Below are 25,673 nucleotides of genomic sequence, written 5' to 3' on the forward strand. Positions count from 1 at the left end.
ATTATGTATTAAGTATACTTTGTGTGTACGGGACCAGGCTGCATGGGCAGAGATTTATAAGATACCGTCTTGGCCTGCAGGGTCTCCAGGGCTTGAGGAGTGTGCCCAAGCACAGAGCCCATGTCAGGACAGTGAAGCACATTGCTCCGGGTGCAGAACAGGAAGCAGTGTCCTCCCTTTGCCAGGGTCTCAGGGGCAAGCCAGTGCCCTGAGCATCGTGTCCCCAGTTACAGTGGCAGTGGCATGGACAAAAAGGCTGAGGACCAGCTGGCAGACAACAGTCATGGGTAGAAATAGGATGGCTACAGCTGGGCTCTGAAGAGGAGTAGATGATTTCTAATGGTTGGGGACCCCTTGGGCAGGCCCAGAGGAAAAAGTAGAGGGAGTAGGCCGGCAGGACCAGAGGGAAGTCATGGGCAGCACCGAGGCGAGGCACGTGTGCTCCGGCTCTTCAGCACCTAGTCTGTCCACCAGCTATTACAAGGGTGATGCTCGTGGAGCTGCTCCCACCTGCACACGCGCCCGGGCGTGCTCTCCTGCAGGTTCCCGATGCCCTGAGTTAGGGGCCTGGGGAGGTGGTCGAAGCAGAGACTCAGTGCACTGTATCCCTGGCGTGACCACTCAGCCCCTTATTAAATAATGCCTGGAACGAGGGGCTGGATAGGAAGCACCGTCAAATCCCTGTCCGTGTTTCTGCGTTCTAAGTGTCTCTTGACATTGATGCGTTAATATCCACTGAGTTCTAGTTCCTTGATTCACTAGCAATTGAAGAAGGATTTTATGAAGATTACGTTGTAATGGTCTTTCTCCTGACTTTCCCTGACAGAGTGTTCGTTTTTGCAGTGTTTTCAAGCTCTAATTGTAGTCCAGTTTGCAATTCTCTCTTCATTTCATACCTAGAAGTTCACATTGCGGAGTTGAATCTGTAAGCCGACACCTTTGTGAAAGCACTTGACCTAGTGCTGCTGTGGTGGGTGTAGGGGTCTGAAAGTCTCCACCCCGCTTCCCTGACTCTCTTAGCACTTCCTTTACACGATCCTAGAAGAGCGATCCTAGAAGAGCTCTCAGTCAGGAATTCTTAACTCTGAGCCTGAGACATAGTCACTGATAAGGCTTATCCTCTCTAGTTGTTGCCTCCTCTTAGGGGGCTGAGTGTGGTAGGCTTCTCCCTCACACGATGCCACTGAACTTAGACATTTTCTGTCTCTTCTAATCGAGTGCTTATTTCCATCCAGGTCACACCTGCATGTGTGAACATCCTCTAGCCCTAGTTTATAACAGCCTTTTTTCCTATATCCAGGTATCCAGAATAGTCCTTTTCCCAACTAAGAAAACACTTTCACTGAGCGCTTTCCAGAATCCTACCTGTTGCTTTTGATCAAGTCCCAATCAGTTCCTGGCTTTGGGATGTTGCCCTGATAGCGTGGTTCCAAAATCTCTGATATTACTAAAAGCACAGTTCCCTTCAGAGAAAAAGAAACCTTGGAAATAGTTGGTCTGTGCTGTTCTTTCCATTACGTCACTTGGGGAATTTTACTAACCTCATGTCATCTTAGCCTCGAATCAATCTGTGAAAGAGCTACCTATGAATGGTATTTACACACAGAATAAAATGTGTATGGAAACCCTCTTCTCTAGGAGAGTGACTTTCGCCATATCCAGATTAGCACCTGTGTTGTTATAAGGTTTAATAGTTGTCCTTAAATCAATTCATAGTCTTAAGTTTATTTGTAAATGAAATGGTTTTGCAGTGTTCTAGATGATAACATGGCATCACTTAATAAAAATACATACTTAGTGATTAAAATTTTAAGCTTGCATCTATACGAGCTCAGTCCTCTCTCAGAACACCTTTGCAAGACATAGCTTGGGGGAGATGTTGTATCCGAGGGGGCTGAGATGGGGTTAGGGAAACAGACACACTTCCTGGCTTTAGTATTCAGTAAGGGCTTCAGGTTTAATTTTACTTGGAAGTTGTGTTTACACCAGGATCTTTCAACCTCAGTAATTGGCTTTCAGGCTAGATAATTCTTTATTGTTGGAGACTGTCCTGTGTATTATAAGATATTTAGCAGCATCCATGGCCTCTCATCACTAGATGCCAGTCCCACACCCCCAGGTGTGTCTAGTTGTGTCTAGACACTGCCAAACAGGCCTCTGTTGGAGGGTGAAATCCTGTGTGGTTGAGTACCACTGTGTTATATAAAAATCATTATGTTACTTTTACTGTTGTTGTCTTAAATTATCACTTGGTTAGGTGTGCATTTTAAAATATACTGCAAATTTTGAGACCATAGTTTTAGCATTTTTGCATCTGGACCCTTAACTCCCCTACCCTCAAAATGGAAGTGGCCCTGGCCTCTCGTGAGACCTGCTCAGGCACACCTCATCCCTTCGCTGTCAGGGCAGGTTGGCTGTCCCCAGTGGGTGTCAGTTCCTAAAGGACTCCCCTTGGTAAAGGAAAGACAAGGTCTTCCCTCCCTTCCTCCTGTGTTTCTGACTGATTACACATATGCTTCTTTATGGGACATGACTTCATGAGTTATAACATCACTGAAGTTTAGCTAGGTTAGATGACTTGCCCAAAACCACACTGCTAAAGATACTGTTCTGCTAAAACAGATACTGGTCTGTTAAAACAACAATATTGAGGGGCGCCTGGGTGGCTCAGTGGGTTAAGCATCTGCCTTTGGCTCAGATCATGATCCTGTGGTCGTGGGGTCGAGCCTCACATCGGGCTCCCTGCTCAGTGGGGAGTCTGCTTTTCACTCTCCCTCTGTCCCTCCCCTGCTTGTTCTCTCTCTCTCTCTCTCTTTCTGTCTCTGTCTCTCAAATAAAATCTTTTAAAAAACCACAAACAATATTAGAAGCAGTCTGTCCCCAAAACAAATAAATGTTCGCCTTAATGTTGAAATGGCGATATGATTCACGGGTAGCCCGTCAGTGTTTGTGTTTATGATTATGTGACAAATACTGATGCAGTAACATCTGTTTAAAATTATAAACTAGAGATGCGCCCCGCTGGCTCAGTCTGTAGAACATGCGACTCTTAATCTCAGGGTTGTGAGTTCAAGCCTCACATTACATGTAGAGATTATTCAAACATAAAAAAATCTTTAAAAGAATGAAAATATAAACCTAATTAGAACATACGCTATGATTACTATTTATGAAAATGCTAGCAGAGATTATGTTGAAGTAGGAGACTTCTGGCAGTTTTCTTTTGAACCCAGTTCTGATTTCTAAATGGATTGTAATATATTTCTTTTCCTTTTAAAAATGAAGGAAGATGCAGGTTACTGTCAGAGTTACTCTTTCTCCACAGTTCCGGCCAGGGAATGTCCATATTCGGCACATTACAAATAAATGTTGGTGTGCCCCTATGTCTGGGGTCAGCGGACTTTGAGAACAGATATGCTCTACCCTGGGGCAATGGACTGGCCTGCTACCTTTTATTGAAGGAAACACGTAGGAGACTTCCTTGGGCTACCCAGCCAAAATACAGACTGAGGGAAAGCAGACAGCGGGGCTGCTCCCTGTGTTTGTTGCTACTGTTTCCTAATACGAATGGGTCTGGGATGCGTCGAAGCCTTACCTGCAAACCAAAGGGCAGGGACTTGCTGCATGCCTAGGGTAGTTTACTCTGAGTGTCAGCGGCTACTCACATTGCTGTCGTGGGAGGGTGATTCATTATGGACCGTGTCACCATCAGCTTTTTCATGAGCAAGGACTCGTAACCAGAACCAGATTGGCAAGGCTGTGAAGTAAAGACATGGATGGCCTCGTTCCATACGCCAAAGTCCATAATGCTAGCCGGCAGCATGCGTAGAACATTTTTTAAACAACATGAGTGTTGTCTCGCGTATTATTTTTATTGAAGCACCCTTCCATCTAAGTGCATCCATTCATTCTTCATTTCTTAGTATTTGATAAGAGAGAGATGCGCTATGAGTGGACTCTGTGGGTAACAGTCATTTCCTTTATGTTCAAGGGGAACCATATTCAGGTGCCGGGTACCCGACACTTGGTCACACCGAGAATGCCCATTTCAGATACGAGTAAACTGAGGCTCAGGCAGGTTCCATATGGCAATATATTCCTTAGTGATTTCTCTTGAATGGAGGGTAAATCTACCGCACCAGTGTAAGCGAGCCTTCTTTTTAGCTTCTGGGGCAGATAATTGTATTTGTCCAATGCTGTTTCCTAATTTAATATCTGCTAAAATTTTCTGACGCTTTTGCTTGTTTACTGTTTCCATGTGTTACACCTAATGTGAAGTTGAGATTTGGGTTAATTAACTACTCAGCATGATTATCTCCCTCAAGTATAGGGGAACTTCATTTACCAATTTTGTCCTTCTTGTTTATAATGTTAGAGTACATATGGCTTATCTCCACTTTAAAGGAATTAACTTCCTAGCCCATATCCTGACCTATTATTTTTTGGCCTTGATTCGGTGCCCACCTTCTGCACAACTACAAAATTCCCAAGGAATATGACCTGGCATGGGATTGATTGACGTGTGTTTATACTACATGTGATCTTCATATGCATCAATAGGTAGTCTTCTGTACTTGCCAGAAGCACTCTATCGTGTCTGGGGGAAAAAAGTTTTTAATGTTTTTAAAGAGCTGTAGACATTTTAATAAAAGCTTCCTCTCAGCTTTTGTCTGATGTGTATCAGGAGAAAAGTACAGTAAAAGAGAATACGGCATTACTGTAGCCTGCCTGTCTGAATACATTTCAGCTCATTGAGCTAGATTTCCTTGAAAAGGGAACATTCTCAGCCAAGTCTGCCCTGAAAAGATACCCAGAGTGGCAAACCCAGAACTTTGGTGCCTGCAAGTGCCATTTTTTTAATCCTTAATGTTTTAAATTATTCTCGGGCACCATGGCAAACGGCATCAAACGTAATGGCCTAATGAAAAGTGCAGATGCCCACTCTCAGAGGGGTTGGACAGAAGCATCAGGCTCAGTAAGAGTGGTCAGGCCCGCAAGTGTTCATGGCCAAAAAATCCAACCCACGTGGTCTCCAAGCCCTTGTGCTGGTGACCTCTGGAGCAGGCAGTGACGTGGTCTCTCTGAGGACTCCCACCCTGCTCGTAGGCAAGTCAGTCCAAGAGCATGAAGCACAGAGGCATATGGAAATTCCATTCTCAAGCTTAATATACCAACATGCAAAATGAATTTTTCATACTGGGTTTTGCAGAAAGGGAAAACTTCCAGCTTTCCCTCGCTGGTGTGCCTTTTGGAGATACTGCCCTTTAAAGCAGCCAGAGGGGGGGTATGACTGCAATGTAAGCAGAGTGGTGTTTGCAAGTGAGAGCTATGTGAAAGGCAATGATGATTTTGGAAACATTATTCTGGGTGTCGAACTGAACAAAGAGTCATTACTGGAGGAAAAAAAAAAAAATACCCAGAAACACTTTAATAGTCTCTCGGATTTGGGCCCAGAGAACCATACTGTGAATTGAGTGGAAGATAAATAGGAAAATAGCAAATTAAGAGGACAAATAACCAGGAAGGGGAGGGCGCCCGCTGGCATCGGCGAGGAGAACATATAACCGGCGTCTGATGCATTTCCTTAAGAATCAGTGTGTTTGCAAATTGCTTCGTTGCATCTTAGCAGAATCTAATCTGAGTAACGAAGAGCTGACTAGCGAACATAGTTGGATGAATTCCCTCAGCACTCCTGAAATATAACAGAGCAAGGAACAGTATAATGAAAAATAACAGAGAGAGTAGCTAGGGGCTTAACTTATGATCAGTGTTCATTACAACAAATGACACTTTCACTGCAGAGTTACCATAAAGATTATTGACTCTTACGTAATGTGGTTCCCATCTGAATAGATCTGAGAACAGCTCAGCCTGTGAATGAGAGAGCTGGAGCAAGAGGAGGACAACGATGTATTCCATACCCTTATTCATTTCTTCACTTCATCCCGGGGAGCCGCCCATTCAGAGCCCCAGACAGAGCAAAAGCTGGTGAACCTTCTTGCAGGAAGATTCTCTGTGATTCTCTTTGACTAGCATGTTATGTGTTACGTTCAATGAAGACCAGGCTCAGAAAGTGACTAAGCTTGTTAGTAGTTTCTTTTTTTTCTTTTTTCTTTTTTTTAGATTTATTTATTTATTTGAGAGAGAGGAGAGAGAGAGAGAGAGGGGAGGAGGAGGAGAGGCAAAGGGAGAGGAAAGAAAGAATGCCAAGCAGACTCCTCACTGAGCACAGAGCTAGACACGGGGCTCCATCCCATGACCCGTGAGGTCATGACTGGAGCCAAAACCAAGAGTCAGATGCTTAACCGACTGAGCCACCTGGGTGCCCCAGCGTGTTAGTAGTTTCATGTTGGAGGTCCTCACCTGATGTTCTTTTGCCATTTGCTGTTTTCCTCAAGCATGCATTTTACAGCACTTTAAAAAATCTCTCTTTGGAAAGAAACTATGTTTTTGTGTAAAAGTTTCAGCACACAACCCAAGGGCATTTGGCAGCTCTGCCTTCAACCATGGTTGGAATGGACAGCCCCAGTTCAGACCACAGCGTGCCTAACAGCCTTGGATTACTGAGCACCTGCCCAGTACCTGCTAAACACTTTGTTACTCCATCCTGCTAGTGACCCTGTGAGGTCTGTACTGGTACTTTTCATTTCCACTTTCCAGATGAGCAGGCATGTTCAGAGAGGGTAGGTAAGGTTGCCAAGGTTACTCAGCTGCCATCTGTTACAACTGAACTTCATAACCAGGTCTAACTGTAAGCCAGACATTTTAACTCCCACGCAGAGGCTGAGAAAGATACTCTTTCTCTTACTCTCTCTCGTGGGTGCGCCCTCTCTCTCTCTCTCTCTCTCTGGAAGAGCTGGCCGGATTTGGAAACCACACAGATCAGGGCTCGGACCCTTCCTTTTTCATTTGTTAGAATCTTGCAGAACTGACCTAACATCTCTTAAGAGCTATTGTAATGCAAGAATGGTTCATGTTTAATGTGTGGCGAGACACAGTGATAAGCTTTTTATATGATTTCTTCATGCATTCCTCAAAACTGTAGGCAGTGTAGGTCTGATTCTGATTCCTGTTTTATAGATTGAAGGACTAAGGCTTAGCGTAGTCTAGGCTGCACAGCTACTAAGCCTGTCAGGTTATGTTCAGCCAGCATAATGTGGCTCATTGTGGGCAGTTTCAAAGTCGATCCTGTACAGCATCCCCCATAAGAGAGGGCCACCATCAGTGTTAGCCAAAGACAAAGGTGACAGCCCCCAGGTAATAAGGGAGGCGCAAAGAGAGCAAGGGAACCCAAAGAGACTAGTGGGTAAGGGGCTGTGTCGTTGCAAGGAAAGCAGCAGAGTGGCATTTGGGAGCAAGTCAACAATTATCAAAAGAATAATGAAGGCATCCCTGGGAGCTCAAGAGTAGACAGGTCTTTGGATCCCACCCTTCCTTTAGTTTTCAATTTCTTATTGCTGAGTTTTATGGAAAAAATACTTTGGTGTGAGGAATGGAGAATTTAAAAATGCTATTGGCCATGGGATAACCAGCAGATTTACTCTTCATCCCCAATCTCTTCTAAGCACCCAGTTCTCTCCTTTATAACAGGCATGATTGGGGTGCCCCGCCTCATGACCATCAGCAATGAGCTTCTGTAGACCTCGCTGTGGCCAGAGGTCAGAGATGAACAGGGAGACAGAGCAGGGTGATGTGCCAGGATCTAGAATTCGTATCTGCCACTTAGCCAGGAGCACAGCTGAGTGAGAAAGTCTGGCTTGTGTGGGAAATGGCACGACCCTGTGGGCACATGTGGCCTACTGCTGCTTCCTCTTGAGCCCCTGCTAGTGGAGGCTTCAGGGATAGTGCAGCCTGGTCCGCTGTGGGCTGAGGACCTTCAGCTCTTAAAGCTGTCTTCATGTTTTCTTGCTTTGGGGAAAGAGAAGGGTTGACTGCACCATTCTCCAACCAAGTAGTGTCCGTGGGCTTTGGGTGTTACTTGTTTTGGCCTGAAGACTTTTCCAGGCTCATACTGAGAACCATTATAAATAATTAAACGTAGTGGAAAAACCTCTAGCTAAGTGGATTACTTAAAAAAAAAAAAAAAATTCTGTTGTGTATGTCTGTGTGTCCATCCATGCTTCCTTTTTCTGAAGTGCAAAAACTAACCAAGTGCTAAGAAAGAGTCCCATCAGCTTTCAGAATACCTTTGATCTTATACAAGGAGTGGCTTGATTGCACTTTATGCATGTGGTCTCTATCTGTTGTGCATCATGGTAACCACAAACAACATGTGGCTCTTGAGCTCTTATAGCATGTCTGATTGGGATGTGCTGTAAAATACTCACTGGATTTCAAAGACACTTAGTACAAAAAAAATCGTTAAACATATATTTTGTAAGTCATTTGTCTTTAAGGATAAAATAGAGCATTAATCATATTTATTTTGATTACATGTTGAAATGACCATATTTTAGATATATTAGGTTAAATAAAATTGATTAAAGTTGATTTCACTTGTTTACTTCGACTTGGCTTAATGTGGCTACTAGAAAATTGGAAGTTGCTTTTGTGGATTTTATATTTTAGAGCTATTCTCTAGCTCTGTGAAAGTATGGAGTATGTCTCTACAAATTAGAAGTACTAATATGTGTTTAAAAATAAGATTTTAAAAATAGCTTTCTGGAATATTGATGTAGTCATTCAGTATAGGAAGTACTGCTGACTAAGAGGGGCTTTTGCCATTCCAAGGGAAATATATTGGGCAGAAATCTTGATTAGCAGCTACTCAGGGATGAATATTTTTTCCCTGGGAACGAATAGGTCGGTTTGAATCAATTGATGCAGAACAGTGTTTGTTAGTATTTGAAATAACTCTTGTACACCCATTTCTTTGTCATTTTTCACCCACCTGTCATCCCGTTGGCCACATCATAACCACAATCACCACATATCCTGGAAACAATAAGAAAAGAGCAGCCCTGGGCAGTATTCCACAGATACCCTGGTCCTCTGGCATCACCACCTCCTGCTTTGACTTTCACCATCTGTATTTAGAATGCTCTCACACCTTCCAGGAGTGTTTTGTGGGTGAGATTCCTAGATGAAACACTTGAGGTTCTTGGCTGAGGTCTGTTGTGACAAGAGTGAGCTCTTCCTCCCCACCCACAGCCACAGTTTTGCTCTGAGTCTACATGGCCTGTTGGGGGCATCAAAGAACTAAAGCTTGAGCTCAAGAGAGAGTCCTAGCCTCCTCTTGATACATTCCCAGGGTCCTCACCCAGTTTTATGCTAGTGAATGGATCCTGTATCAGGTACTTTTTTAACATCAAGCATAAACTCACAAACACTTTCGTTTTTAACCTTGTTGCACTTGAAGACCATAAATTTCCGAGACTCTTATAAAAATCTGATTTACAAAATCTAGGAGGAAGAGTGGATGATATATATATTAAACCTGCTGAATATCTCAGACTAAAAGTCACTTTTAAATGCCCCCATTCCTTTTTGGAGTATGTTTTCTCCACAAAACTCAGAAACATGAAAGGGTGACCAAAGAAGGGTGGGATCTAAAGCCTTGTCTCCTGTTGGGCTCCCATATGTGTCTTCTCTGTTACCCTTTTAACAGTTGGTGGCTTGTTCTCAAATACCACTTTGTTTCTTGGCCACCCAGAGCTGGTCTTCTCCCCTCCTGCTGGCCTGTCCTTACTCTTGGCCAGTAGTTCAAAGATTGGTATCAGGAATGGATGAAAAGCACAGTTCAACTTGGTAGGCTATGTTCCAGGGGTGGGGTTGACTACTTGTAGAGAGAGCTTGGTTTATGTGAGGGGGGATTCCACTATGCCAGGGAAATAGCCTGGAGTAATGAGTACAGTTTACTGGTCTGTAGCTTCCACTTCCTGAAGTCCCCTTGGTGAGAGAGAGCCTCACAGATAAAGCACTGTTGAGTGTCACGTCCACCTGTATGTGGATGGATCCTTTCTGGTTTTTATTAAGTTTTTATTTTTAATTTTTTATATCTTCATCTATAAGTGGAACATGACTCACCTCACAGAAAATCCATGCACAGAAAAGAGGGACAGATAATACAGTGCTAAGATCCCAAGCATCATGCCTTAATCTGACCTGAACATAAAAGGAACCTCAGAGATGTGAGTCCTGTAAGGTTTCATTTAACGCAGTGAAGGGTTAGACCAGTTAATAACAGCAAAGTGCTTACACAAGTTTCATGTGTGGAGTGTGGCAGCAGATTACCCAAATACCAGATGAATTCCGAAGCCTTCTGAATCCGTTTCAAGTGTTATTTGCCCTGCCTCTGGAACCTAGAGGCTTGTACTTACATTTGAGGAGATGGCTAGCTTTTCCATTGACCTGGCCATGGGTGCCCTGCCATGGTCAAATCACCAGGCCACCTGGGCAGAGAGAAACTGAGGAAGGAGCAGTCTCAGGAACAGAGTCCAAATTGTTAACCACAAAAAAAGGAGGAGGAATAATAACCTCTAAGTCTGCTTTTACTAAGTGTCCTTATCTGAAAAACAGATGAAAGAAAAAGCGAAGCTTCTCTGTTTTGACGCTCATGTTCCTGGTTCTGTGACATTAGCCCTTCATTTTTAATATCATTTATATCTGAAGCCGTGTGGCTTCTTTCATTCATGTGATAATTGCTTGAGGTTTAAATGAGTTGATACATGGAAAATGCCACAGAAGCTTCATGCAAAAATGCTAACATACAGTAAGTGCTAGATGAGTTTTGCTGTTGTCATCACCAGCTTATCACTTGAGAGGTCATGAACAACCTTGAGCTGTTCGTGCAAGAACCACGTATGGTCAGAAAGACTCTTATCTTTTTATGATCAGAAAAATTTATTCTGATTTTTAGTTTGTTCAAAGGAAAGGGGAGGGAACTCCACTGGTTTTTAACTTAATTCTCTTCTAAAACCAATTATTGTCTTCAACTAGTTCTTACTAATATCAGATAGGATTAATATTCGCTAAAAGCCCACTGTACTTTAAAGGAATTTATGGAAAGCTCTGGGAAAGAGAGTCTCCACAAAAAGATGACAGACTGGGCTCCCAAAAGTCCGCACAAAATGGTGCTATCGAACATTTACTGCATTTCCAGCTTCACGGGCAGCCTTCCCATCCCAGAAATCCTGTAGAAACAAAGGAAAACACATAGAAAACTGATGTACAAACCAAGATTCCATATCAGAGGATAACTGTCCCCAAAGACTAGAACACTTGCTTTGGCCTGTATGGCACGTACTCTTCCAGTAGTCAGTTCTAAATGGGAAGTTGTGCACAGTCACTCGAAGAGCTCGGAACTGAGAAAATTTGGAAATACATACATTGGCTAAGGTAGTCTTGCAGTCTACCAATAAATGTTTATTGGGTGACTAGTGGGTGGCAGACAGTGAAGAAACAAAATGATGAAGACCGTCCCTGTTTCAGAGGCACCGATGATCCAGTTGGGAAGCTGTCTACATAGTTAGATACTTTCAGTATATCCCAGTGCATGCAGTGATGCATGCTTTTATTCAGTCAGTCAACAAATGTTCATTCCATGCCCGTGGCATGCCGGATGCACATGATACTAAACAAGACAGACAAGGTTCCTGCTCTCTCATAGTTAGCCTTCTATCAGGGGAGGCAGGAAAGAACAGGTGATCAAATAAATAAAATAATTACATTGTGACTATCATTGTTAAGGACATGAATGTGATTAAAGTTGGGTGATGTGAGCAAAAGGACCTCTCTCGGGCTTTCACAGTGGAAGTAGGCAAGATTGATGCGTCCATCAGGACCCAGCATCCCTTTGGTTGCAGGAAACACTAAGAGAAGTGGAGATTATTGGGTAATACAGTAGACTTCAGGCATGACGTGACATAAGGGCTCAATGTCATTGGACCCCATCCCTCTTCATTGTCCGGTTCTGCTTTGTCTGGGCCGGTTTCTCTCCCAGGCAGGCACCCTCTCCCAAGACATCAACATAGCTGAAGCAGGTCTGGGCTCCTCACTGAAATAAATGGAAAACAAAGGACTAATCTTGCCAGCCGTGTGAGCAAAGATCGAAAGTCTTTCTTTAGTTGACTTAACTTGTCCACAGGCTCACAGAAGAACTACTAGTCATTGTGCCCCTGGACCAAGGGAAAGGTTTTAGACTGAGCCATGTTCTGACATTCAAGCCAAGGCAGTATAGCCATTCACCTCTGAGGCATTATATCTCTGTGGGCAGCCCTCCCCTCATCTGCAACATGGGGGTGGCCATAGGGCTTGTCTCCCAGATACCACGAGAAAAGCATCCCAAGCAGAGTAAATAGCAAGTATAAACCTCAGAAGTGGACAGGGGCCTGATGTGTTTGCCCACATGCTGGGAGTGGGGAAGGTGGAGGGTAGAGGTGGAGGAGGGGAGAGAGCTGGCAGGTGCAGCTCGGGGTTTGAAGGGTTGGGAGAGCCAACCATGTTTGTTTTCTCTGCTTCCTCTTGAAGACATAGCCCCAGGAGGTCGTGCACAGAACTCCCAGCCTGGGTCCTTACCACCTTACTTGGAGATGGGGGATGGGAAGGGGAGGTGCTTCAATGCCCACCGCCAGCATTTACCCTGATGTTTGTATTGCTGACTGAGACCATGACTTGTGAGGGGCAGATTCTCTCTCCACCTTTGTTAATACCACCGATCAGCTTACCATCGAGACACCCTGGCCTAGGAGTAGAGCTGGTGTTATCCAGGGTGACTTTTCAGGTTGGCGCTTTGATCCATTTTGTGTCGATGTTATCATTGAACATCTAGCTGGATGGTGTCACTGCCTTTACATTCAAGATTTTGGGTGATGCCTCACTCTTGGCCCAACTGAAGGAATCTCTCCAGTAAAGTCTGTTTGGCAGGGTATGAAATTTGAAGTAGGTTATATAATCTCAACAAATTATGTCTATGTTGCATTAATAACCAACTATCCATGTTAAGGGATCTGTTAGAGAATTACTTTATCATGTAGGTTTTGAGAGCCAGATTCAATTTAGTGAATTTTAATAATAGTGTTTTTTTAAGAATAATTTTTGAAGGGGGTGAATTGCACATATGAAAAGAATTCCTCACTCCCTTATATTTACGGTTAGGTTGTATATCTGTGTGTACATCACATATCTGTTTTTAATCTCTGCAAATGTTAAGTACTAGATCAAAAAATAATTCTTTTCATAAAACATATTCGGTCCAGGTTTGAAGTCGATTAAGGAAGCTTGTTTGGGAAACTTACAAATGCTCTTAGACTTGTTTCCTCTTGCCTTTTACTTTATTCTGGAAATTGCAACATTTAGCCCTTCACCGTTTAATTTAAAAGGATTGCCTATTTTCTTAAATGCTTAAGGAGGGAAGCAAGTTGCAGTTATTGATTCTTCTCTGCATGTATTCCGTGAAAGCTGGATTTGCTCCTTCCCCAGGGAGCATACCCCCTGAACTGCATGCTTGCTGGTGACAGCTCGGACCTCTGATACATAACCAAAGACCTTGCCTAATATCCTTGCAACTGCTCGGGGAATTTTTATTAAGTAAAAGCATCATTAGAGTAGACAGGATGATGAAGTTTAATGAGCATCTTTTGTGCATGAGATTGTTAGTTTTGCTCTGCAGAATCCTCATTTCTCCCCTCCGTTGGGGCAGACAATGAGTCTAGGATGTATGGGGCATTTAAAAATCTGCTTTATATTTCTTATTTTTGTATAGCTTAATATCTGTCTTAGGCCATCTGTAAATTCCTTTTGGCTATTTTCATGGATTTCAAATGCATGTTTCATACTTGGCTTTACACTGTGTGTTGGGGATGCAGAAGAGCATTTGAGCAGAGAGTTGTAATAGAGAAAAACGTGAGAGACAGACTGCCGTTAGTGAGCTGCGTGGAACCGTCTCGTGGAGGTCTGATCTCAAAAAAATCATTGCCTTTTGAATTAATGAGATTTCTCCCAGGAATATGGTAACTATTAATTTTTTTTCCTTCTCTAAGATTCAGCAATTTCTGTGCTAAGGTTCTGTCACCAGCCCCTCATAGCTGCTAGATAGGATAAATAAAGATATTGCAAGATGCTTATTAATAATCTAGGCTTCACACTTTGTCCGCAGCTTTATTTGTGGAGATTTTAAATTTAGCATCCCACCATAAGATTACAGATTATAAACAGAATTATTTCTCTCCATTATTGTCACTGGCCATATAACTTGGATTTTCAAATTGGTTCTTTTCTTGGTCTGTATAAGGACTTTCCATGGAAACACCCAAAACAACAGGAGGGAGGCATATGACATGAGCAAATGACTTAAGAGCAGCATATTGTACCTCTCATATACCTGGCATTCTGAAACACAATATTTACATAGCGCACAATGTGCTTCTAGCAGTGCCTTGAGTATACAGACTACAAAAGAAGTGAACTCTGCAGTCTCCACCCTCAAGAAAATGGTAGGCTTATTAAGAAGACAAATCTGAGAAATCTAAAAAAAGCAGGGAGACAAGATAATTCAGTGCATTTAGAGCTCGAACTTTGGAGTAATTGTCTGGGTTCGATTTGGGCCTAAACTTGCTAAGCCTCAGTTTCCTCCTTTGAAAAACGAAGAAAAGCTCCTTCTTCCTTCAATTGTAGTGACAGTGAATGCCGAATGACTGGTAGCCGAAACTGTAACATGTCATTATCACGGCACTCTGCCGGTACTTCGAAACAACAAGCCAAGAGCGGGAACCTGTGTTATCATCAAGGACTTAATGGTGAAATCCTGATAAATCCCATAGTGTTCCGTGAAGGCAGAAATTGGGTTGGGGGGCGAAAGCTCTGAGAAGCCTAAAAATATGGATAGGATCTGAATGGCAGAAAAGGAAACAGGCCAAAAGGAGTGCCGCCTGGCCGGACGGGCTAATTCCAGGTCTCAGATCGATTTAGCACCATTTTATTTTTCAAACACACGAATGAGCCCAAGCCAGTCTGACTGCTGAAGCACTTGCAAGGTAGACCGTGTGCATATATGCCCATTTTCCCTTGAAGGTAACATTCTGGAAAGAGAAGGGACTCTGAGGCTAGTCAGGTACTAGGCGGCAGAGCTCACCCTCGGTTCCTCGTGACTGCACCCTGCCTTCCTCCGCACCAGCCTTACTGTGCTCAGATGTGCTAGAGGACAGAGCCATGAGTTTGGCTGAGCTAAGCATTACACGACACATTCTGTGGCTGCTTTATGTCACCACCAGGCTAGGCACATGACCCGGTGAGCAGTGGATGCCGTTTTCCACGGGTAAACCCAGGAGAGATGATCCTGCCAGTTATGGGACACAATGGAGGAGGGAAGCGACTCATTATAATAATCTTAATGCCCATTTGATGGGTCCTATGTTAGGGTAGGAGAAAAAGAACAGATAAAATCGTAAGTTGATGAAAATCAGAATAAGCACCATAAAGTGACTAATTAATCCACTGAGTTATGACCCTTTTGAGAAGCTGTTGAAAGCTGTGTTTTCCTTCTGCTGAAAAAACATGAGGTTTTTTTTTTTTTTTAAATAAGATTGTATTTATTTGAGAGAGAGTGTGTGTGAGTGAGAGAGCAAGAAGGAACGGGTGAAAGGCAGAGGGAGAAGGAGAAGCAGACTCCGCACTGAGCAGGAAGCCCCAACGTGGGTCTCAGTCTCGGGATTCAGGGTCCTGACCTGAGCCAAAGGCAGATGCTAACCGACTGAGTCATCGATGTGCCTCAAAACACATAGAGCTTTGCTTGGAATTTCAGATACTTCCCTGGTCCCAGGCTGAGAATTTCAGAGGAAGCGCCACTCAGACTTGATTTATGTGATCACCGAAAAAAAGAGGCAGATGTCAAAACGACTTCAATGTTTTGATCCTCAGGATCTGGAGACATAGAGGGACAAGGGACAGGCCTGTGTGAGGTCGGGGTAGGGAACTGTTCTGTGCTCCATTCAGTTGGGTTTAATAGCTTGGCGTCCAAGCGGGAACAAGGCATAGCAGGGCCCGAAGATGGCAGTGGCTCAGGGAGTGGGGGGCCGAAGGTGCCGCTCAGAGGTAGTCACTGAGGCTGTCAAGTTAGATGTCCCCTCTATGGAAGAGAAAACAAAGATAGAAGCAGAATCAGGAGGACTGACGATGTGTCCAAAGGAGACACTAAGACCCAAGATGATGCATTGCCAGCTGAGAGGGGAAATTTTCACAAGGAATGGGGTGGACCCGCTATGGTCTTCTGCTGCAGCCCTGAAGGGATCAAGGGTCTTGAAGACAGCCTTGGATCCAGAAGAAACCAGAAGACTCCTTTAGATTTTTTCCCCACAATGAAAATGTCCCTAATCAATAAAAGTTACCTATTAGTAAGAGAAAAGCATGCGTAATCACACTCCCTAAGATTAGTTGCACACTTTATTCTGATTCTGGTGGGCTGCAGTTTTTTTTTTTTTGGTTTTTTGGTTTTTTGTTTGTTTGTTTGTTTTGTTTTGTTACTGCAGTCCTCAATGTCAATGGCAGTAGCGTTCAGTCGCTTAAAGTGGCTCGTGTGCAGGCGGCTTTCACAGGATGCATCTGAATTGATCAGTCAGATGACCCCGGCTGCCCATGGAATCATTTCACAAGGCTTCCTCCCGAAGTGGCCTTCAGCAGGAATTCAGCGGGCGGCTGCTCAGGGCAGGGCCCACTCCCGCACAGACGAGAACAGAGAGTCCCAGGAGGGGGCTGGGGGGCTGCTGGCTTGCTCATCTCCCACAGCGGATGAGACACTTCGCCTTTCAGATTCTCTTCAGTGACGGAAGCAGGCTCTTCAGACTCCTGTGCGTAACAGAACCTTGCCTGTCACTTTGGATTGTTCTTTGTTGGTTTTTTCCCCACCCCTTAATCATCTTTCAGTTACCCTCTGTCTACCTCCAATGTCAGGGGAGAGAAGAGTTTCTAAGACTCCATGGCATCGGGTGCCTCCACTTTATGGGTTGAACATTTTGTTCGCCAGCAGCTGCCGCACTGCTGGTGACCTTGAGCCACTCCCTTTGTTGCCACTCTCAAGTTGGCGGGGCCAGATTACTGGGCCCCCGGAAGCCTCCTCCCTCTTCAGGCACAAAAGGGCAAAGCCACATTCCTGGCTCTGTTAGGTGCTCAAAGGCAACATGAAAGAAACTGGCCAGCTTAGCCCGAGTCTTAGACCCTTGTGAGAGGTGAAAGGTGTCAGCTGCTGTTCTGGAACATCTGCTGAGTACCTGCACAGACAGGTCCTCCCATATCTGGTTTACTCTTCGTCCAAGCCCTACGAGGTAGCTAGCCGCTTTCCCAGAGCCACAGGTCATTGAGGGCGAGCAGGGTGCCGCAATGCAGAGGTGAGGGAAGCCCCAGAACTGTTGTCTGGGGACCCCCAGGGCAGGGCGCTGTGAGCTCCTGGAGGGCAGGACAGAGGCCGCTAAGGAAACATGCTGGTTTGGGAAGGACCTTGTGCCAGGGTCTGAGGGATGACTGGGATCTTCCCAGGTGGAGGTGGAAGCAGATGGAGCAAGAGAGCCTGTCTTCACTAAGACTGAGGGAGACGTTTGTCATGCGAATGCGGGGAGGATATGGGATCTGGAGGACAAAAGCCATCCTGAAGGCTGTGACTGTATTTAGTCATGTTTCTTATCTTCTTTTATGCTGTTTTGACATCTTGGAGGTCTTGCTGGCTAGGGAGAGACTGGCCTTTCCAGGGCTAGCTTAATTCCTAGAGATAACAACCAACTAACCTGCCAGCCTGTCTTTGATACATAAACCACCCAATCCAAACGACCTCGACCACCTCCATCCTGGAACTCCCACACACACACCAGGCCAGTATTTCCCCTGCCCTAAACCACCCCAGGGCCCGATGCAATACAACTGGAGACCACCCTGATCTCGAGTGCCTGGAAATTATTCAAACTGTCCAACCCTAAATTCACTCAAACCCACCCATCCCTTCCCATGAAACCACCATGAAGGACCTGGGTCCTGCTCCCTGCTTTGTTTCTTCTGTCTCCTAACTGACCCTGGTACTTACCCTCCTAGCTGGCCTGTGTGGCGGGGCATGCCCCCTCCTCTTGGGAAACTGCTTTCCAATGGCATTGGCCTCTTCACGTCACATGCAGTCAGTCACCTCTAGAAGTTAAATCTTGGGTTCATTCAAAACATCCACCAGGGCATTAGCTTCAGAGAAGAGCGGGCAGGGACCATCCCGTCCAACTATAGCGGAGAGGAGACCATTTGCCTACGTGTTCTCTCTTCTTCTGGTAGAAACAGCACCCTTTTTCCTTTGGGGCACGCTTTTTTTTTTTTAAACTCAGTTTTTAAACTTTTCCTTCTTTTCAATGACCTGCTGCCCCCCAGAAAGTCTCCTTTTTTTTTTTTCTGCCAAAGGTAAGCAGATGCCTCACTTCTCTGCCCTATGGAACCCAGAAAGGTTCATGTACTATATCATCAGTTCCCTGTTGTTGTTGTTGTTGTTGTTGTTGTTGTTGTTGTTGTAATAACAAAGTGCCGTGAACTTGGTGCATGAAAACAAAGCAAATATATCCTCTTAGAGTTCTGGAGGTCAGAAGTCTGAAATCAAGATGTCTGCAGGGTTGCAGCCTTCTGGAAGCTCCAGAGAAGGCCCTTCTTTGCCTCTCTAGTTTCTAGAGGCTGCCTGCATTTCTTGCTGGAAGCCCCCTTCCTCCAGTCTTCAAAGCCAGCATGTAACAGGTTTAGATCTGACTCACCTTTCTGCCTCCCTCTTAGGAGGACCCTTGTGATGACACTGAGCCCACCCAGAAGATGCAGTGTAGTCTTCCCAGCTCAAGAGCCTCAATCAGTCACCTCCACAGAGTCCCTTTGTGATATCATATGTTCACAGGTGTCAGGGGGCATTACTCTGCTTCCACACTTCCTTACCAAATGGAAACCCCCCAGCTAATCACTGGTAGAGCCGGGAACAGCACCCCCACTCAGACTTCGGACCCTAAAATGCTCATCATTAACTGCTGTGCCCCAGTGATGTCTCCATGTGGGAACGGCCACCGGGTAAAGCCCCACTCTCACCTGCCCGCTCAGCTGGAGGGTAAGGGATCGGTGGAGGGCACAGCAGCATCTGGGCCTTGCCAGTGACTTACTGAGGAAGGGAGGAGGTGCCTTTAGCTCTGCCCTAGTTGCTTTCTCCCAAGAGGATTAAAATCTTCCAGGGATGCTTGGGGATTTGGCATTGATAGAAAATATCATGCAATTTTTTTTTCAGAGGAAAGAGCCCTAAAGAAGTAATCATATAATTATCTTTATTTAATCCCTCCAACTACAACCCCACATCAGTCCTGATTTTCATCAAGCATCCACTGATCACTTCCAGGAGGCATACCAGGTGCTAGGCTTATTTAACTACTGCAACCACCATTCTAAGAAAATAGCATGGTTTTTGTTTTGTTTTGTTTTAACAAAAGAAGAAACTGAGGCACTGCGAGAGGGATGTGAGGGATGCTAATGATTTGCCCAGAGTCAGCAGCTTCGTAAGTTGCAAGAGGGGGATTTAAACACCAAGTCCCGGAATGCCATCTCTGATCTGGCCCCTTTGTGGTGACTTGCTGTGTAGCCCAGGAGGTCCAAGCACAGTGGGGCCTGACTATAAAAAAGGCAGACATGGAAACATTGGACCTTTCTAGTCGCTTCCTAACCAAAGGAGCCTTGCTGAGTTCCAGACGGCTTTTGCACCCCCTTCTGAAATGACTTGGCTGGATTACCACCATCAGGCCCAGCGGAACCCCCGCCTCTTCTCGGAAGGCCTCCGTGCCCACCTTGGCTCTTGCTCCTTCAGGATGTGACACGTGGGCCCCTGTCAGATCTTCTTTTCCCTCCTCTGACGTCTTATTTGTGTCGCTCTTGCCGGATTTCCCAGCTCACGCGCTGCAGAGCTGTATTTCTGCAGAGTTTTGTAACCCTTAAGGTTGGATGCTATCTGTGAGGAAGAACAGGGATATTTTTTCCCTTCCAGGGGTCAGGGTTGGGGAAATAGAGGAGAGCTGCCTGAGGCTGGAAAGAAGCTGGGAATGCACAGACCAGAGTCAGGCCTTTGCTGTGTGCTGGAGGAGCTTGCAGAGCAGAGGCCTCTGGGGACACCACCCTGCTGTGTTAGCAAGAAGGAAGCTGTGTCCTCGGAGCGGGGGAAGGGCCGGGGCCGTTACAGGGGAAAGCATGTTTCACGGCATGTGTTGCTAAAGCCGAGGAGATTAATGGAGGGGTCTGCTTTGGCTGCTTCTTTAACTGTTTGACACATCTGGGAGAGAGGCTGCAGGGGTGAGGTGTGGGGGGGGGGATGTCCCCAGATGATAGAGAACAGTCTTGCCCTCGCAAGATGCTTAATCACCTCTGTGGAGCCCTTTTTGCCATGTAAGCGGATAGTCACAGGTTCCCAGGGTTGAGACAGCAACTGCAGGAGCCCTAGGTTAGCTGAAATTACCTCTCCATGGAAACCCAGGGGTTCCTTTCCTGGGATCCAGGACTCAGACTTCAGGGGGATCAGTGGCCCTTTTTAAAGCGTAGGGGATGGGGCCTTACATGGATTTAAAGATCCATTTTCCTGGGTGACAACCCTCCTGGGGACAGAGGTGTTTCTCTGATGGGGGCACAGGGTGGTTCACTGTCAGGCTGTGCTACCACCTTAACCTGGGAGATGGTCCCTCCTTTACCTGGAGACATTCCCAGCACCTGGCCAGACCTACATCCTCTGGCTCGTAGGTCAGTGCCACCAGCTCCACAGTCTGCATTCTGAACTCCATGTGAGCAGAGACCTATCTTCGTGGCCATGTTGGTAGATCCTGCTCAGAACACTTCTGGGGAGACTTGGAAGCCTCTGAAGAAGATAGACCACATTGTCGCCTATCAGCTTCCCCTACTGCTTGACCAGCTGGCCAGCCCTGTGTGCGTGGTCCAGCCTTTGGCCCGCCAACCCACGGTGTCAGTGTCCTCGAGCATCCGTGTATGCCACCAGTTTGCCTGGCAAGGTGCAACTGTCAAGAGAGGTAGGAGTTCCTTAAGTGGACTCTAGAACAAGGGACATCCTGTCCCAGGAGGTTAGTCTTTGTGTCATCCCCCCCTGCAGGTGGCATAGGGCGATTGCAACCAGCCGATCAGGCGTTGCCTTTCCTCCGGAAGAACAGAAACACACTCCAGGCTCTCTCTGGGACATAGTAATATCAATAAGAGGAGTTAAGGTTGAGCTGAATTTATTTTAGGGCGGCTTTTAATTTTGTTTAATCAGAATTACTCATAAATTATCGATTAATTACTATCTGCTGTTGGGTTCAATCCTCTCAGCCACAAGCTAGCTTCGCTCTGCGATGAATGCCATCCACGGTAATTGTCGGGTACTTTGTCAACATTTAATCAGCGGCACTTATTAACGTGGCAGTGATGTGTGGTCGCCACCCCAGTGCTATCAATCACGTGTGAGCAGCTGGAGCAGGCCTGGACACCGCTGCTCCCTGTCACATTATCCAGCCCCTGGGCTTTTCTGGCTGGGCATGGTGTTCACTTCTCACTAAATGGACACTGTGTCTCTTCAGTTCGACCCGGCTTTTGTCATCGTCCTAAACACATCGACTTACACACTCATAGCCATTCGAGCTTCATGCTGGAACAGCTGGGCTGGGTATTGCCGGTTCTCAGTCCCAGATCTTCCTCTGGTGTCCTCGCACTCCGCCCAGCAAATGTGAAATTCCAGGACACCTGTCCAGAACTGACTCGTGTGCTGTGTGCTGCGTGTGAGAGCTTATATTCTTCACTAGAACGTGTGACCTGGACAAAGCAGGAGTGATCTTTCAGTTTTCTTTGGCTTCCTGAATATTTCTGGAAATTAGTCTGTTCTTTAACGCCCTGCTAATAAAAGCTTGTCCTGTGTTAACAAACTGGATCTCACCCTTTCTCCCTCTCTCTTTGCAGCCTGTACGGCAGACACATGCAAGCAAACCCAGAACCGCCAAAGAAAAATAATGACAAATCGAAAAAGATCAGCCGGAAACCACTGACAGCCAAGAACAAATAACGGGTTGGCCTGGGCTGGACTTCTGGTTGCCTTTCTCATTATCACTCGCGCTCCCCGCCACCGTGTCCCACAAGTAAATGCCATGTGTGTGCTGCTTTCTCTCCTCCTAGCACTTACCACTTTACCTTCCAAATGCTTTTGGTAGGTGGTAGACTTTTATGAATTCTTAAAGCTGTTTCCATTTGTTTGCTTAAAAATGCCACAGGCAGGAAACAAAGCTCTAATTCAACTGCAAATTCCATAGTAGGCACGGGAGTTCCGTTCCCTGAATAGATGTTCACAAAGTTGCATATTATCAAAAGAATAATTAAAATCATGTGATCACTTAAATGTCACAGTTAACACTGTTCATTCTTGTGTTCATTCACATGACTTGTTATTTTACTTTGTTCTAAGCTTTCTATAAACATTGGGATATTGTGTTAAATCACAAATAATTTTTAATAAAATCTTGAATTTGTATCACACGTTGCTTCTTGAATAAAAAAGCGTCTCATCTTAGGGTACACACATTTTTGTTTTTTGGGGTTTTTTTTTCCACCCAAATTATCCCATCTGGATTGTATTGGTTGTAGATGGTAAACTCTGAAGCGTTCTGGGGAGAGAAATGCAAAATTACATCAGAGTTGGTTTCTTCTCACATTGATTTGTCAAGTTGTTTTTTTTTTTTTTTTTCCTTTGAAGACTGTTTCTAAATTAGGAAGAAGCAGAAAAACAAATCTCTGGGAAACTCTGCCAAAGGATTTTGGAAAGCAGCATTTCTTAGCTGAAGAAATGGTGACTTCTGCCAGTGGCTGGTAGACAAAAGTTGTGAAACGGAGAGAGAAAAACTCAAGTATGTTTCTTGTCACTGCAGAAAATCTGCTCATAGCACAGCATTCTTCTGCGTGACTTCGATGGTGCCAACACAGTTGTGTGAACATGCACACCCCACCCCACACCCAGGGTAGAAACTGCAGCTGCAGAGTCATTAAACAATCAATTGTGTAGCATCTGTGATAGGCAGCTTTGTTCTTACCAACAGTAATATGGATGTAAGTGAATATAAACCGAAGCAGCATTCTTGTGCTAAGAGGACTGCCAACACCCAGTGCCTTAACAAAAGGACTGTGGGGACGTAACATCCTCAGACGGATTGTGGTCTGCTTTCCCCTGTATCCTCTCCTTTCTGTGTCACAGTAGAACCACCAAGACCAGGATCGCTGGAATTCTGGAAGAAGCCAGAATCAAAACACAACAACAACAAAATCCTGATTTGCGTGGGAGATGGGCTTTGCATTGAAGGAGAAAGACCACCGATCAAGATCTACACTTTCTGGAAAAGTTCCTGGTAGACCATTCCTGTGGACTAAGGAATCCCCCCAGGTGCCACCTCCTGTTTGGGGTTAGGGTCGACTTAATTTCTCTAGGTGCAACCTTTGCCTCAGCCTGGATTTTTTAGATTGGTTTTTAGCTCATGAAATTGCAGGAAGAAGAACAATGCCTCTGCTGTTGTTGAGGAAAGACTTTGTCTAAAATTGAACCAGCACCAAAGCATTAGTAAAAATATCACAATATACTCTGAGGAAAATTTTCTTTAAAAGATGAACACTCTTGATAGAAATATGGGCAATACACATAAATTCACAGAGAAGAAGTATCTCTAAGGAATGTGAAAAAACGTCCAAACTCACTAGTAATCAAAAAAGTACAAATCAAACCAAAAATAAAAATGTGTAACAATGAGAAATGTGCAAATATTTTTTTTAAGGCAGTAGTTAGTGGTGGGGAGTAACACGAGACAAACATTCTTATACACTGCTATTGGGAATATAAATTTCTCTCAGAGAAGGTGGTATAGCAATTTGACAGTATGTAGCAAAATCTTAAAATTTTGTGTACTCTGACCCAGAAATTTTATTTCTAGGAATTTATCCTGAGGACATTATCAGAGATGCACACAGAGAGCTATATTTGAAAATTGCCCTTATAGCTTTTTACACAGTGGAAACATGGGGAAAAGCAAAGAGCCACCACGGGAAGAAGGGTTAACAGCAGTGTGTTTACATGACAAACTTTTATGAAGACATTAAACTTTATAGAACAATATCTGAGGGCAAAAGGGAGATAATCCTATCATCCAGTTAAGTAAAAAAGTAAACTTTAAAAAACTATATGGTCCTCCCTGTGTAAAAAGGAAATTGTGTTTGCAATATGTGCAGAAAAATTAAACGGACCAGGATTTTATGCCTGGTAAATCATCTCTCTCTGGTGGGTTAAGATTTTTTTTTTAAATTTTATTTTTTGAAATTTGTTCTAATTTTTATTAAGTTTTTAACTTTAATTCCAGTATAGTTAGCATACAGTGTTGTATTAGTTTCAGCTGTACAATGTGGTGATTCAACAATTCTGTACGTTACTCAGTGCTCATCATAAGTGTGCTCTTATTCCCCTTCACCTATTTTTTATTATAAATACTTATTCTTTAAATTTTCCATAGTGATTATGTATACTGTTGTAATCAGAAAATATTAAGTATTTGTTTTCAAAATGAAATGGGTATATTATGCAATCCAGAAAGTAATATATATTTGAATTCAAGCATAATATAAAATCTCAGGGTGGTGGGTTTCTTTTTCTTTTTTTGTCACTAAAGTAGGTTTTTTGTGTTTTCATACATATTTTAGTTACTTGGTGCCCTGATTAACATCTTATCCACAGTTCAAAGGGTGGTTTTTTTTTTTATAACCCAGTTTTACTGAGATACAGTTGACATACAGCACTGTGTATTCTTAAAGTGTACAGCATCATGATTTGACTCATATATTGTGAAATGATTACCACAATAATTCAGCATTCATCATTTCATATCGATTAAAAAATGTATATTTCTCCTTGTGATTAGAACTCAGGATTTACTCTCCTAACTTTCAAATATACCATACAGCAGTGTTAACTAGAGCCGTCATGTTGTACATTCTATCCCCAGGACTTAGCTTATAACTGGAAGTTTGTATCTTTTGACCCTCTTCATCTAGTTCTCCCTCCCTACACCTGCCCTTGGTAACCTCAAAATCTGATCTCTTTTTCTGTGAGTTTTGTTTGGTTTTGTTTTTTTAGATTCCACAAGTTAATGAGATCACATAGTGTTTATTTTTCTCCATTTAATTTCACCTAGCATAATGCCCGTAAGGTCCATCCATGTTGTCACAAATGGCAGGATTTTCTTCTTTTTTTATGGCTGAGGAATATTCCACACAGTAGTATTCCCGTGTGTATATACCACATTTTCTCTATCCATTTATCTATCAGGGGACACCTGTTACTTTCATGTCTTGGCTGTTGTAAATAATGCTGCTGTGAACAAGGGGGTCAGATGTCTCTTCATACTGTTTTCTTTAGATAGAAGAATTAATGGATAGCTCTATTTTTAATTTTTTGAGGAACCTCTATACTGTTTTCCATAGTAGCTGCATCAATGTATGCTTCTACCAGCCCTCCACAAGGGTTCCTTTTCTTCCCATTATTACCAGTGTTCTCTTTCACCTTTTTAATGATAGCCATTCTAACAGATGTGAGATGATCTTGTCGTTTTGACTTGTATTTCTCTACTGGTTAGTGATGTTGAGCATCTTTTCTGTTGGCCATTTGTGTATCTTCTTTGGAAAAATGTCTCTTCAGTTTC

General features: G+C 44.2%; 2 protein-coding genes and 1 long non-coding RNA gene across 7 annotated transcripts in view; 1 reads left to right on the forward strand and 2 right to left on the reverse strand.

Annotated features, from left to right (window-relative positions):
* Window positions 1–25,673, forward strand: part of RSU1 (Ras suppressor protein 1) — a 249,259-nt gene that overhangs the window by 172,194 nt on the left and 51,392 nt on the right. For 3 of the 5 annotated variants that reach the window (XM_038530006.1, XM_038530005.1, XM_038530007.1), the window contains one exon: window positions 21,907–22,476. The exons of 1 other annotated variant lie outside the window; for it this stretch is intronic. In XM_038530006.1, coding sequence (XP_038385934.1) covers window positions 21,907–22,009 — 103 coding nt within the window. In that variant the 3' untranslated portion in view covers window positions 22,010–22,476. Of the gene's footprint in view, window positions 1–16,463; window positions 16,782–21,906; window positions 22,477–25,673 lie in introns of those variants that run through there. One more of the 5 variants, XR_005355280.1, reaches the window with a different exon arrangement.
* The window catches only part of PTER (phosphotriesterase related), a 144,187-nt gene continuing 129,519 nt past the window's right edge, over window positions 11,006–25,673 (reverse strand). The window contains exon 5 of the mRNA XM_038530003.1: window positions 11,006–11,132. Within this exon, the coding sequence (XP_038385931.1) occupies window positions 11,087–11,132 (46 nt within the window). The 3' untranslated portion in view covers window positions 11,006–11,086. The remainder of the gene's footprint in view (window positions 11,133–25,673) is intronic.
* On the reverse strand, window positions 11,150–18,763 carry LOC119870136. The gene is made up of 3 exons (XR_005355282.1): window positions 18,005–18,763; window positions 12,666–12,853; window positions 11,150–11,995 (listed from the first exon to the last, which is right to left on the reverse strand). It is a non-coding gene; the product is annotated as an uncharacterized LOC119870136 (long non-coding RNA).

This window comes from Canis lupus, chromosome 2 (genome assembly GCF_011100685.1).
Source record: "Canis lupus familiaris isolate Mischka breed German Shepherd chromosome 2, alternate assembly UU_Cfam_GSD_1.0, whole genome shotgun sequence".
Lineage (NCBI taxonomy): Eukaryota > Metazoa > Chordata > Mammalia > Carnivora > Canidae > Canis > Canis lupus.